Source organism: Acartia tonsa, chromosome 9 (genome assembly GCF_053477335.1).
Source record: "Acartia tonsa isolate MP-2025a chromosome 9, ASM5347733v1, whole genome shotgun sequence".
NCBI lineage: Eukaryota > Metazoa > Arthropoda > Copepoda > Calanoida > Acartiidae > Acartia > Acartia tonsa.
The window spans coordinates 26,123,008-26,139,155 of record NC_137268.1 but is presented as its reverse complement, the minus strand read 5'-3'; the positions used below and the strand labels follow the sequence as shown (position 1 = coordinate 26,139,155).

General features: G+C 30.3%; 1 protein-coding gene across 3 annotated transcripts in view; it reads right to left on the bottom strand.

Moving 5' to 3' along the window:
- The window catches only part of LOC145328637 (uncharacterized), a 96,232-nt gene that overhangs the window by 58,076 nt on the left and 22,008 nt on the right, over positions 1–16,148 (bottom strand). For 2 of the 3 annotated variants that reach the window (XM_080172395.1, XM_080172396.1), the window contains exon 2: positions 7,893–7,982. In XM_080172395.1, coding sequence (XP_080028521.1) covers positions 7,893–7,982 — 90 coding nt within the window. The remainder of the gene's footprint in view (positions 1–7,892; positions 7,983–16,148) is intronic. The other variant, XM_080172397.1, reaches the window with a different exon arrangement.

The window sequence follows — 16,148 nt, the reverse complement described above, 5'->3', positions numbered from 1 at the left end:
TTTGGTACTGATTGGTTCTGCATCTTGGATTGTCTAAACTTTTCAACCCAAAGTTTTATTTTAAAGATGGGATATTTCAGTACATTGTTATTGGGGGTGTACACCAATTTATCGTCCATTGTCTTATCCCTTAATATACCTGAAGCATTAAGACACAATTAAGTCGTCTCTAAATAGGTAAAAACAAATGAATATGATGGACTAACCCTTTAAAACAGAGGTTTCTAACTAAATGAATCGACTGTTAAAACCACATCGTTTATTAATAGCAAAGCTACTATTTCAAAAATATAATTGTCCGTTTGTTGGTCAATCATCAGGAATCTAAAAAGATAAGACAAGGCCGATAAATCTATGTACATCCCCAATGATGATACATAAAATTAACCCTTATGTAGATTACAATTAGTGGTTGAAACGTTTTAACACTCAAATCAATGATCCAACCAATGAAAATTCAAGAGGTACCTAAAGTTGTTGAGCCAACGAATAAGAAAACATTATCATACATTTTTGGGGACTAGTGTAATAAACAGCATATTGCCCCCCCCCCCCTCTTTGGTCAATCTTCAATACGTGCATGTTTAATTAAAAAAATTTGGGTAAAAAAATGAGCGGACAGAAATTTTTTTTACCAATTCTTGTCATAAAGCTTTGAAATGTTTGACTTAATCTTCCTTGTTTATCTGAAGTTGCATTAATAATTACAATTTCTAACACAACTGCAATAACATTAGATTTTTAAATAGTGGAAAATTACCCAAATATCAAATATCCTTCCAATAATTTCAGGTAAACTTAAGTGCAAAAAGTGGGGGGGGGGGGGGAATTTATCCCCAAATACCAACTTCTAAATTCTACCTTATTCAAACATTAGAAAATTTGTAATTGTAAAACTTCCATCCATAGTATGAAAATTTTAGAAAAGAATTAATCCCCCCTACCCGTCCATTAGTTTTTACATAATATAAGTCATGATCTACGAAACCAACACAAATGTTTTGAATAAATAATCTGGTTTAAAAGCTAAGAAAAGTCCAGTAAAGGCCAGTTTTAAAACATGTATGTACACATACATACATACATACAAGGGTCAAAGTCTACAGGGGTAGAGGAATAGATAAATTGGAAGATAAATTAATCTGACACCAAGTCATATTAATATTTACTATCAGTATTTTGGTGATTATACTTTCAATCCCAGAAAAACTTGGTCATATCAAAAGACTTTAAAAGTTACAGCTCCTAAAATCTATGTCAAAATTAGAAATAGCTTGGCAAAAAACAGGCGGAACTCATGCGAAAAGGTTGATTTATATTTGTGTTTAATTGTACAAAAAGTATTACTTCTAGCTTCAAGTTATTTTATCAACCAACCCAAGAGAAATTAAACAATATTGGATTATAAGATTTCAGGAGTAGATAAATTTATCTTCAATTTCCCCATCCCGATATCCATGTATAGTTTAAGATGCTTGCGTGAACACTTAATTAATTTGAAACAGTATAAACCACATGGTAGGAAAATACATATGTAGTCAAATTTTATCAATTCTTATCCTAAACAAATCTAAAAATTCTCTATTTGCTATAATTATTTGATAACCCGACATACAAAAATGAAGATTTGCAGAATTGCTTTGGCACTCAAAATACCTTTCAATATTTACAAAGTATATATAAAAAGAATGTAAAGGGATTAGACAAAGGCCGATTAAATGATGTGCATCCCCAATGATGATACACAAATAAATTTTGTAGAATGAAATCATTGGTAGAAACGCTTAAACACTCAACTAAATGAATCAACCAATCAAAATTCACTAATGTCCTCAAATTTGTCAAACCACCGAATAAGAAAACGTTGAAATAAAACTTTGGGGACTAGTATAATAAAATTTAAAAAGTCCATGACAAGCACAGTACTCAAAAGCTGTAAACCTACTTTAAGTACAGGACTCACAGATATACCAAAGTTTTATAGTTGCTATACAATTATCAAGCATTTAAAAACAATTGTTTTTAATTGTAATGTACATTGCTGATTTTAAAAGTGAACAATAGACAGATCAATATAACATTTTGAACAATTATTTGTCGATATTACATCTGGAATCTAAGGGATTAGACAATGGACGATAAACTTTGGACCAATCGAAATTCAATAAAAGTACCCAGAGTTTTTTAGCCAACGAATAAGATGACAAGAAAAAAGCAACTTTAGTTACCTGTAAGATTTACAGTCCAATGTCCCCTCCCTCCCTCCCTGAGTATGGCACTGACATTAATATCTTCTTCTATTGTTTTATATTTACGCTGTTGATATAGAGGTTTATACAAAACGGAAAAAGTAAGTCCTAGAGTAGCTACAAAAAAGTGAGAAAATCTTAGCTGAATAATTAAAAAGGACAAAGCAAACCCTTTGGCGTATTCACTTCAGTCCATCTCATTAATTTTTCTATATTATTACTGTAGTACAGCTTACTGTTACAACAAACAAATATTATTTTGCTTACTGTTGCTGTGCTATTTGTATTGACACAAATTGTCCTTACCTATTTTTGTAGTTTGATATTAACACTAACATTTTATCAGGGCGGAAAGGGTATTGGACTGTAGATAATAACTAAAGCAAAACATAAAACTTTCACACATTCCTTGGCTTAAAAATCATGATTGGTTTGCAGAGTTTAACTTTTCAACTAATAATTTCCCTATTCCCCTATCCCTGATCTAAAGCAGAATTTCCCATGGTTAGAATGATAAAAATTTAAATCTTAAACATTAAATGTAAACAATAGAAATTAATGATTTTAAAAGCAAAGAAATTTTGTATAATCATTGTTAGCCTTAAAAAAAACTTTAAGATTAACAAACAAAAGAGGTAAAAATTTAAAGGGAAAAAAAGTTGCAATACCTCTAAAAGTTCCTGTCAAGCAATGAACCTCTCCCCCTTATTTTCTAAATTAATTGAAAATGAATGGGTACCTTTTTTTCCTAATGTTAACTCCTACGGTTTTCTTACAATGCGAGGCTACCTAATTCCCAATATAACCTAACCTAACCTCAAGTAGACAAATAATCAAAACTACCCAAAACTAATTTCAGTTTATTTCTAAAGAATGGTGGGATTTCTGAGCTAAACATTAAACAAGGCACTTTCAAGGAAAATGCCAAAGAGAAAATGAAAGTTTGAACATTGCTAGTTTAAAGCAACCAATCGAGATTTTTAGAAAAATACCCAATGAATGAAAAAGTACTTTTATATAACTTTGGGTACCAGTGTAATTTACAGTTAAATGTCCCCTCCCTTTGAGAGTTAAGATCGTAGTTGCACTAATAAAAATAATTATAACATGTAAAAGGTTTAAAGTGTATTATTATTGGATTATTAATTGACCGATTTCCGGTACTTAATGAATTTACTTCATTAATCTAATATAAGACTATTTCTTACCTCTAACTAAAGTAAAAAAAAATTACAAAGAGCAGTGCTATAAACTCAGTGATTTTAATTGTTCTATAACAGTTATATACAGGGTGTCCCTCGTAAACTGGTTTTTTTGTAACGCTTATTACTCCCTTACTATTTGAGCTATCTTAGTAAAATAAAAAGTATTTGACAGCCTACTACTGACCATTTAATGATATAGTGATGAAAAATCCGCAAAGTTAACAGAAAAAAATCTACAAGGTAATACATAACAGGCTGATTTTAGTGAATATAAGACTAATCCACAAGAAAAATATGCTTTTAAAGCAACTGGTGGTCAAACGGTGGATCACAAAGACTTACTCCAGAAATTATAAGAACTGGCATTGTAGTATAATTAAAAAGTCTGGTATATTTCAGGTTCTTGTGTGCATTTAAAGCGAGCTCACATGAAAAATTAACAAAAAAAGATCAATATTATGCCTATTTTTACGTATTGTTCACTTATATTACAATTCAGATTCTTTAATATTGAGAATTTATGGTATGCCATTTCAAGTCTATTCCATTTTTGTGCTTAGAAAGTCTGAGCAACCAGCCGTTTGAACCCTAGCTAATCTTAAAGTTCACAAAGCAAATATTTTCTTGTGGGTTAGTCTAAATTCAATAAAATTAGCCTCTTATGTAATACCTCGTAGATTTTTTCCTGTTTATTTTGTGGATTTTTCATCATTACCCCATAAAATGGTCAGTAGCAGGCTGTCAAATACTTTTTATTTTACGAAGATAGCTCAAATATTAAGGTAGTAATAAGCGTTTCAAAAAAACCAGTTTACGAGGGACATGTAGAATTTTAAAATCTTCCTTTTTTTTCTAAGTAGCAAATTATGAATTTTATCGACTATCATTACTGGAGACAATTTTTCTGACATTTTACACAAAGCCCTTAAAAAGAATGTATATGATCAAATATAATATGAAAAATATAAGGCCGTTTCCCTCAAAATGGCTAGTCGAGCACAGATACTATTCGCCATTATTTAGGTAAAGTTAGGTTAGTTAGGTAGCCCCGTATGGTTGTGGAATTGCAGGTAAAGCCCCGCAATGTTAAAGCATTCCACAGGGCTAAGGCAAAGAGAAAAATAATCCCCTATATTTTCAATTATTTAATTAAGAGGGCTGGGTTAGTGCTCATGGGCACTTTGAGTCAAAGCACCAAATATAATTGGCTTGCAAAAACCCATTTTTACAGTGATCAAAATCTTTGAATATATTTCCATGTCGCTGAAAATCACAAGAACTACAAAAGTTGTATTAATACGTTTATAATCAATTTATCCTGTAACTGTAATTTTAATTGATATTTTATGAAAGGACAAATACACTTTTATCAAAAGCAATTTGAAATTGCCGAAAATTAAATATTCTGTTGGAGTAAACTTAGAGTAAAACTTGTTTTTTGTTGTAACTGAAAGGGAAGTGGATAAGACGGGAAGAAAATAAGGGAAGGGGATTGATGGGGAATTTTCACTAAGAATCACATTCCCTTTTCCTGATCAAAAGCAAGCTATAAAGATAAAAAGATATAAAGAGGGATAATAAAATAGACGATAAATCAAAATACATCGCCAATTATGATAAACAAAATTGTCCCTTAACTTTGGACACCATTTGTATGTACCAATGTCACCGAAGTTTTTTTTAATATGTTAAATTTTTGCGACCAATACAATTTATTGTCCAATGTCCCCTCCCTTTCTGGAAATACGAGAAGAAAACAAATTCTAAAATAGTTCTAATAGATTTTGATGGAAAAGAAAAGAAAACTATTATACAGTAAGAACATATAACTCATAATTAAGAATCTGACATTTAACAAGGCAGATACAGTCATTTCCTATTTTTAGTGACATAGAATGAGACTAACTTACGGTTATATCCAAGTTATAGAGTTACTACGCTCCCAAATATATAATCTTATCTTATTGCAACACAATAAAATTATTAAGTGCATAACCAATCCAGGGATCTAAGGACAAGACAAAAATTATATTTTTATTCTATTTCTACAGTGTCAAGTATTGTTATATATATATATACTAGCGGCTATACCCCCAGCATCTAGAGGATCTGTATTCGAAGGGTCAGACACTGGCTAGAAAAATAGCTTAAAACTATCTAACATATAAATCTGAAAATAAAATAGCCTAAAACTATCAGATGAGTCATGACCTATGTGAACCTTACCTAAAATAGAGAACCCAATCGGTTTAGAAGTTATTGAGATCTTAAGCTTCAGACAAAAAACCTTACTATTTTACATAATATTGGTGATGCAATATAGTTTATTATAGATTTGCTAACCATTTCCCTCTCCCTACCTCCCTGATAAACAAGCAAAAATGCGAATATTAATGGTCGAATTAACACAGTAATAAAAATTAATAGTTATAATTTATTCATAACTAAAGACATTTTTATTCATAATAAGGAAGATATTTTGCAGCGAAGCTAAAGGGTGAGCAAAAAAAATGCGTAGATTTTTAAAATTCAAATTGCGCGGCTTGTGTTAATAGTAGAAAAATGTTACGCATACCATTAGAACCGATAAGAAGTTTATTTTTTGGAAATATAAGAACGATTCCTCTGCTATGTATAGTAAGGGAGCTACGTGTTAAAATGTGCCAACTGACTTAAAACTTGACTTGCGAGTATATTAGTAAAAATTAGACAATAATTCTGGCAAAAAGACGTGCGAAGATTTTTAAAATTCAAATTGCGCGGCTTGTGTTAATGGTAGAAAAATGTTGCGCATACCATTAGAACCGCTATGAACTGTATTTTTTGGAAATATAAGAACGGTTTCTGTGCTACAAATAATCTAGGAGCTAGGTGGTAAAATGTCCCAAAATTTACTCGCAAGTCAAGTTTTAAGTCAGTTGAGACATTTTAACATGTAGCTCCCTAACTATACGTAGCAGAGGAATCGTTCTTATATTTCCAAAAAATAGACTTCTTATCGGTTCTAATGGTATGCGTAACATTTTTCCACTATTAACACAAGCCGCGCAATTTGAATTTTAAAAATCTACGCATTTTTTTTTGCTCACCCTTTACTATATAACTAAGATTTATTCTTGCGTCCTTTCACATGTTTACTGGTTGGATTATTTTGTGATTGGTTTTGATACTCTACTTATTGTTGGGAGGGAAGGGACTTATGGGTCTCCAAAGTTTTACAAAATAGTAATTCTTTGGCTTAAAAACTTTGCTTATTTTTATCAAATACCACTGTTCAAATTATTCTTTGATAATTTTAATTTTAAAAGGGGGTAATTTTGTTTACCATAATTGATGATGTACATCACTTCATTATTCCAAAGTATAGTAAATCTTTTTTTTTTAATTGAAATTTATCATTAGTAGCAGCCGAGAAAAAAGGGAGAAACAAACGCACATCAAATTAAGTTACTTTCATTTTGTTATTAAAAAGAACAACTATTTTGTATGTTTGTTTGAAAAATATATTCACATTATATATTTAATCCTTATTTAAAATTAGATTATCATATAAGGGTTCTAAAAGTACAGAGATCCCTTTCTAAAAAGCGAAGCTTTTCTATAATCTGGTTCGGTTCTTCCGTCCGTGCGTATTGTTGGTTTAGGCTTGTTAGAATTGTCCTATCGATTTCAAACTTTGCATTTTGTACCGAGGTACGATTTAGAAAGCTTAGCAATTTTATAATCGTTACCAGAAAGTCTGTAAATTTAAACTAAGCTAGTTTAAACCAAATTTTTTTAATGATATAACGATCCTATTCATTTGATTTTTGGTATAATTGCATATTTGATATTACAATTTATTGAGTAGCAAAATATTTTCTATGCTTTAATTTATTTTACTTTTTAACCTAAGTTATTGCAGCGCTAATCAAGAACTAAAATGTACTTGTTTTGATACATTTACAAAATTGTACCACAATGTAGGAAATATTTTGTAATGTTTCTGTGGTCAAATTATAAATGGTAACAATTACATATTCTATTACACCCTTAATTGGATATTTAAATATGGATATGCAAATTTGCAAAAGAAACATAAATGGTAGCATTTTAATACTTGTTTATTATTTGAAAAACAATTCTATAGTATAGATGTATGTACAGTATTACAGATAACTATCTGTCCCCCTTTTCCAAGGACCCTTTTCGTCTGCTAGTAAATTGTTTTCTGTACTTAGCTATGTTAATATTCCCGACACTAATGATTAATTTTCAAAGACCCAATTGAGAGTCAATACAAAGTCCATAGGATGGGGACATACAGTTATTTAACCCTTTTCCCTCTAGTGTTTTACTCAAATATTTGAAAAATCGTATAATTTGTAATATTTCCTTCATCTATCCATGCAACTATCTATCTATACATCTATCTATCTATCTATGTAATTATGTTCACCTTAATATTATCTGTATCTACCTGTCTTTCCTCCATAAGGTTGATGAGCTTGTATTCCTTCTCCTCTAATTGCTTTTGCTGGAACGAGGCCTGAAATTAAAAAATAATGTATGATTTTGTAATATGGTTTGCTGCAGGGATCTAAGGGGATAAGACAATGCCAATATATTGATGTACGTTGCCAATGATGATACACAAAATTACCCCTTCTGTATTTAAAATAAGTAGTTGAAACATTTGACTATCTGGGTTTGCTAGTTGTTCAAGAGGTTATAATGTTTCAGTTTTTCTAGAACTCTGTCATAATAGAGAATTTTAAAAAAGACTAAATTATACAAGAAGTAGATGCCATATCCCATAAGCAGGTGCACATTTCTATGTACTTAACTTACGAACAAAGGTCATACAATCAATGTTGGATGTTTTTATTTTTAATATTCATATATGGTTTTATTGATTACGCATAAATTTCAGTAGTAAATGTTTCATTATAAACTTATCTTCATATTAGTAGTACCATCTAAATGCAATATAATTAAAAATTAATTTTTATGATGACCTTTTATGAATCATCCAAACATGATATCATCTTATAAATCATTTTATTTCTGTGTAATTTTTAAATATCCCATAAAAACAGCCTGATAACCTGGATAACCTCTGGAGGACGCGGGTTACACTTTTAGGTATTATTATGGTGTATCTCTGAATTAATTCTTCCGGTCAAACGTCATATAGACAACCAACTGCACAAACTTTGTTTTCAGGTCCTAATTGTGTATGGTAATGAGTTTCGCCTGTTTTGGACCAAGGTACTCTAGTTATTAATGTCGCAACAAACGCATGATAACAGCCCCTTTTTTATCACAAAATATACTAACTACAAAATACATAATTAGATTTTTGCATATTACTGTTGTTTTTAAACAAAAAAATTAATTATAATAAGAGTAGCCCTTTGACTGTCTTAAGATAAAAAAAATATACATAAAAATTCTAGACCTACAATTCCCTAATTAGACCAATAGGAATACAGTGTAGAAACAACCCAGACACATTATTGGTTAGTAAGTGTACAAATTTTGTTATGAAAATTTAGTCTGCCAAAAAATACTCATCTAGGGTATTAAATCTGTTATGCAAAGGCCCTATTAATATATCAAAGGCTTGTTTTAAGTTAAAAGTGGTCTAAATCGAATTTTGTAGATTTTTTGTATTTTCCTTTAATCCAATTATTACCCTGCAATGCATTTTTTTCAAGATTGATAATTGTTTGCTCAGCTAAGGTCATAATTTATAGAAATAAAAGTTGAAAATTGCTATTTCCTTTAACACTTTTGATAATACAGGGTGTTTTTTTTAATAAGACAAAAGTATTGCTTAATATAACCCACTTGCCATTGACAGAAATTAATAATCTTTATCTTAATTTTTTCATTGGGTTGGGGAGTTTTGTATAAGAAAAAATACTTGGCGATTTTCTACAAATTATGCCTTAAAAACCGGTTTTTCCAAAGTACCTATTTTTGGAAGATTTTTAAATCATGACCAATTTAAAGAGTGTGCTAAAATGCGTATATTTTTAAAATTCTAATTGCGCGGCTTGTGTTAATAGTAGAAAAATGTTATGCATATCGTTAGAATCGTCATAAACTCTAGTTTTTGGGTGTTTAAAAAATAATCCTGTGCTACATGTAGTTTTGGACCTACGTGGTAAAATGTCCCAACTTACTTAAAACTTTTCAACCTTTCTCACATTTTCCAACGTAGCTTCTATACCACAAATAGCATGAATATGACACATTTATTTCCAAAAACTAGAGTTTATGACAATTCTAACGGTATGTGTAACATTTTTCTACTAATAACACAAGCCGCACAATTTGATTTTTAAGAATGCACGAATTTTAGCACACCCTTTAAATTGGTCATGATCCAAAAATCTTCCAAAAATAGGTACTTTGGAAAAACCGGTTTTTAAGGCATAATTTGTTGAAAATCGCCAAGTATTTTTTTCTTATACAAAACTCCCCAACCCAATGAAGAAATTAAGATATAGATTATTAATTTCTGTCAATGGCAAGTGGGTTATAATAAGCAATACTTTTGTCTTATTAAAAAAAAACACCCTGTATAATTTTGTGCATTACCAAAACAATAATTTTTGGGTTTAAGTAGGGTTTAGAGGGGGTCCACACCCCCTTCAAATATATAGTGACATCCCTCTTTTCACCAGCTCAAGGTTTACAACACCCTGTCAAACCCTGTATACGCCACTAGTTTGAAATATGAAAAGAAACTGGTGAGATATAAACTAAAAGAGAAAACTTCCCAATCCATACAATATTAGAGATGCTACGCGAAAAAATGTATTTAGCCACATTTATTATGACCGAAAAATGATGTCAATAGTACATGCGTACATAGTACAACCAATAGATTTTCAGGGTTTTCAAAAAACATTGTGTCACAGTCATGTTTAACCAAGAAAAATGCTGATACTTTACTGTTATCAAGCTGTAAATATAGCTTAAAACCCACCTGTAATTATGTCAAACATTTTAACATGAGCTACATTTCACCATTTTAGGAATTTAAACAAGACCTCGTTTTACCATAGATATTGTATTTGATATAGATTGGTTAACAGATTTTTTTTTCAATTTTCAATGTTTGTCACTATTATTCTTTTCATCTGTCTGTCTTGTTCTTTGGAAATGTGTCGCTTTCCATTTTTTGTACATCTTTCAAATTAACTTAATTTCTTTTTTTCTCTTTAGCTCTCTCTCTCTTCCTAGAGGCCTCTACGGGCAATAATGTAAAGGTGGTAGGGGGAGGGGGGGGGGGAAGGTGGGAGAGTAAACCCTCTACTTTTAAATTTTGTTCTAGAAAGAAAAAGCAAAAGATATTTCTTTTTTTTGAGAAGGATGGCATTTTTTCTAGTGGCGATTTAAAGACTTCCTGTAAATTTTATATGTAACCTTTTTCAAAAATGTATATATGATAGTTAGTGTATGAAAATGTCTGGTTCACATCTGGATTTATAAACCACCCACTCTATTTCATACATACACAGTGCTATAGAAATTGGACAAAAAAATGTTTGGGATATATTTTGCTATGGCGTAGACCAGCTCTACCATTTTTATTTTTATTCGTAATAAAAACTCATGTATAAAATATGATTAGACAAAAAATACCAGAAGAAATAATAAGGTAACTATATTTTCAATATAAAATTATATAAAAAAGTAATTTTTAGACAGTTTTGATGACCAACATTAGCCGACATTAAAAGGCCGGACAAATAAATACAGAGAAGCTTCGGCGGCAGTTGTCCTCGATTTTATAAAAAAAAATCTATTAAAGTTGAAACCACAATTAATCAATTTTCAGCCAAATTATTTTTTGCACATTTAACACCTTGAAAAATAGAATGATTAGGTAAAACGTCTTTTTGCTTGTGTTGTTTAAATTATTTGTTGCCCACTTTAGATTGGCAAAAACGTCTTTACTTATAATTTGTAAGATAATAGGTTTCAGCAAGGATTATGGATAAGACAATGGGCAATAAATTTATATACATCCCCAATGAAGATAAACAAAAAACCATAAACATTAAAATAATGTTTAACAATTTTGGTCACTGCTAGTTTGATAAACCAATTAGGATTAAAATGTAAAAAGAGTTTATAATCTAACGATTGAGATAACTATTTAAAAAAATTTTCCTCAATTATCTGGCATTTTGAAGGTGGTAATTTTTTTTGGGGAGAAAGAAGGATTATAAATTAATTAAATGAGTATTGTCCACTTCCTCCCTGTGTTTGGGAGTGGTTACTTTGCAGACTTAATTGTTTTCTGTATTTACATTTAAAAGATTTAATTAGAAAAAAAAAAGATAACAACACATCATCTTTTTGTAAAGCTTAGCGTCTTTATATTTCTGTTTGTCGGTCGGTTATTAACGAAGATATTCTATAATTCATTTTTGTCTGACAGTAAGTCCTTCCCTATTGCTATATGGAAATTTGTTTTTCTCAGCTGCTATTTAAGATAGACAAATACATTTTCAGTGATGATTCCTTGTGATATTGGGCACCTAGTATATAATTTAATTGATCCATCTGTCGATCAAGCGTTATTAAGAAAGCTTTAGAATTTTTGTCAATTTTGCCCAGTCGAATCTTTAGTAGGGTGGAGCAATATGGCACGCTAGCAAATTTTTCAAATCAAAGCGTTTTCACAAATTGTTATAAAATTCAAAATTTTCATTACACATTAGATAATAATTATTTATGAACAAAGTAAATAAGAAGTACTAAGAAGCTGCGCCTCTAGATGTCATGTGTCTATATCCCAAGATTTAAATTTTAAATCATCACAGAACCTATGTGAAGCTTCTTAAAATGGATGAATCAAACGGTTACAAAAAAAACCTCACTACCTAATATGGATCTAATTAATTAGGGACATATAAAGCATTACTATACAGTATACATATACAATATACATATGTACATAAATATAAATGAAGAAATAATTAGCTATTCTGAAAATAATGTAGGATGTACAAACACGCTTTTTTACAAATCACACTCTATTTTTTGCAAAGCTTATCATTAGGGTCAAAAGTTTATGCTAATATGTAATATTTTTGACTTCGCCTTTAGCCTGTAGAGGCTTTGCCCTCTGAAAATATGGGGATTACCATTCAAATTTATTGGTTTTTTGTTTGTTAAACACTAACTTTTAGCTCTTATCATAACAACATAGACTAATATGATAATTGTATTTCAAGAATACCATATAGTATTGATGCATAAAATATATCATTCTCTAATGATTATTAGATATTTTATGATTAAAGTATCTTCAAATTTGACGTAATCGTCTTTTCTTGTTTAGAAACAACAAGTATGAAGTTCTAAATCTACTTTTCCAATGATTTTAAGAGTAGTTATTTGTACTTACAGAACATTACATTGCGGTGCATTCACTTACACAAATGTATTACATAATCAAATTCTTAATGCTTTTTTATCTACTTATGTTTTTTTCTATTACTGATGCGATTGATAATCAAGATTTTTTTCTTTAAAATATATTTCGTATTAAGCAGCAGTAGTTACTAATTTAAATGTTATGGTTTATAAGTCACATTATCAAGTTACTAGTGGCTATGCCACTAGAGGCTTCGGGGGAAATATGATTTAAATTAAGGGGGTTGGTATTTTGACAATGTTGGGAGGGTGGTGATACCTTACACCAAAATAGTTAAGAACCTTCCCTGGACATATAAGAAGCTTCTGTGTTACGGTGAACCATATTTATCCAGCGGCTAAAAGATATATTTTGCTACACACACAGACACACCTTGTTACTTAAGAATAGCACCACAAATTATTACAACAGCACAAACTGTCTCTTCCCCTTTGATTTAATCTTACTTTGTTTGCAATGTTGCTACAGAGAATATTGAACACTATGTGGAAATGAAGGAACACTCAATACATTATAAGCTTGCAGCAGCATGACAGTGGAATTTTTAAACCATAAAACTCATTACTTTTATTATGCAATCATAAACAAGGTGACAAAATTGGAAAGAGAGAAAGAGAGAGAGATAGTGAGAGATAAGGAGAGATAGAGAGAGATAGAGAGAGATAGAGAGAGATAAAGAGAGATAGAGAGAGATAGAGAGAAATAAAGAGAGATAGAGAAAGAACACGAAAAAAAAGGAAAATAATAAAAATGATATTTTCATTACTCTAAGTAAAATTTTGATTCTAATGATTATTGTATAGACTGTTGTAACTAGGGCTTGGCAGCCGCGAATAGTCTTAAATTTAAAACCGTTAGGGTACTTTGATTTTATTTTTTTAACAGGGATTGCTATATTTGGTTCAAGTAAAGACATCTATCTGATTTTTAAAATTGTATAGTGTTTATTTCCCTGAGGCTGTCGAGACCAGAGGTGAATTCTTAAAAGACTTTTGCCCCACTAAAATCGGTAAGGCAAACTAAAAATTTAGAGGGGATAATTTCGCTCACTAAAATTTTAGTGGGGCAAAAGTTTTTTTAAGAATTCACCTCTGGTTGTAACTTTTACTTTTTAGTTGGCAAATTCTAATAAATTATAAAAACAAGAACAACTTCTTTGAGAAATAGGTAATGTTAATTTACCGGTTTTTTATAATAAATTTTGCTTGAGAACCTGTTTTATAGAAGTATTTAGAAATATGATAGACGATTATTCTTTAATTTTTTCAAAAGGTAAGTTGTTTTGTCGGAATATCTTTTTAATGATATGCTCGACGATATGATTTTAAAAATACCTTAAGTTCCTTCTTATTTGATTTAATTTTAAAACTAAGCCTCTCATCTTTATTTCATATGATATAAAATTTATTAATTCAAACCTATTGTACATATCAAATGAAAAATCTAAGATTAGCTACGCTAATACAAAAAGTTGTATTCTTGTTTGACCTGACAGTAGAGTTGTAAAATTAGCAAACACAATTAGTACAGGGATATGAGGGATAAGACAATGACCGATGAATTAATGTACATCCCCAATTATGATACACAGAAATACAACTTAAGTAAATTTAAATTAGTGGTGTGGTTGAAACGTTGATTATCCAGTAACACTTAACTTAATTAACCAACATATCAAAATTCACCAAAAGTCCCCATGGTTGTTAATGTTAAGCCAACGAATAAGAAACCGTTATTATAAAACTTTGGGGACTTACAGCCCATTGTCCCCTGTCTCTCTCTTTGAGTTCTGAAGACAATAATGTGATACATGTACTGGAACAAAGGAACACCTGATTTTATAATTTTTTTCCAGGCTTTTTAATATTCGAAGATTTTTATCATATTTTGATAAATATTGACAGAAACAAAAATTTGTAGTATTATGTCCATAAACATACCTGAAAAGAACAATAAAATTAATATATTAGTTTAAAAGAGAGAGCTAATTTTATATTTAATATCAATAAAGTTTTTCTGTGCTTTTCTAATTACCTTATTGCTGAGTTATCATGCAAAATTTTAAATTGATATGACGTTTCCAACATGCCTATATTAACGAAATATTCTTTAAGGATGGACTTACGGACTGAACCTAAATGTAGAAAAGCCTTTTAAAAGGAAAATTTAATAGAAAATAGCAATAAAGGTTGGTGTAAGGAAGGAAATGTTTCAGTTATTGTGGTTAAAAAGCTTTCTTTTATTGCTTATTTTATGTTAACCCTTCCTATAATATCTTATTTTTCATTATAAGAATAAATACCGAGAAAAAATATTAAGTTTCTCAAACGATAGACTTCTGACATTTTTTGTGAAGATGAACTACTGTAGAAATTTTCAGGGATAAGACAATGGCCAATAAATTGATGTACATACCCAATTATGATACACAAAATTGCCCCTTCTGTAGATTACAATAAGTAGTTGAAACTTTTGGACACTCAACTAAATGAACCAACCAATCAAAATTTAATAAAAGTCCCCTAGCTGTTGTTAAGCCATCGATTAAGAAAACATTTTTATAAGACTTTAGGGACTAGTGTAATAAACAGCCAATGACATTCCCTGAAAAAGTTTACTAGCACAGCTGCTCTTTAAATGGACTCAATGTTAGTATTCGATTTTCGGCTCTAATTGCAAATTATCTAAAGTGCAGCTTTGTTCCCAAAATACAGGTTAAGTTTCAATAAATATTGCAAAAATTACCACTTTTTAACAAAAATAATATTGCAACAAATAATGCATCTGTTTTTATAACATAGTTACAAACCATTCATCCATGCATCACTGGTAAGATGGAAAATGAAATACTTATTATTATTTTCAGAGATATTGTGATAGGACAATACCAGGTATAAGGTATAACCAACAAGAAAATTAAATCTAAAATAATATTTGGGGGGCAAATGGAGAGGTCGTCAATTTTACGATGTGTTGCCCCCCAACGACAGCTGAAAACCGCGTTTAGGTTTCGTGAATTTTTTCGAATTAATTTCGTTATTGGTATAAGCTGGGACAATACACTTAATATTAATAATAGCGCTTGAAAAGGGGGAAGTTGAATTCGATAACCCAATTTTTATTTTAAATTTGAAAAGCATGAGTAAAAAAAAATTTTGTGTGTGGGGGGGAGGTGCAATTTCTCTTCTGAGGGTGGTAGTACCATCCCAAAAAATAGTTATAAACTTTCCCGAAACCCATGAGAAGCTACCC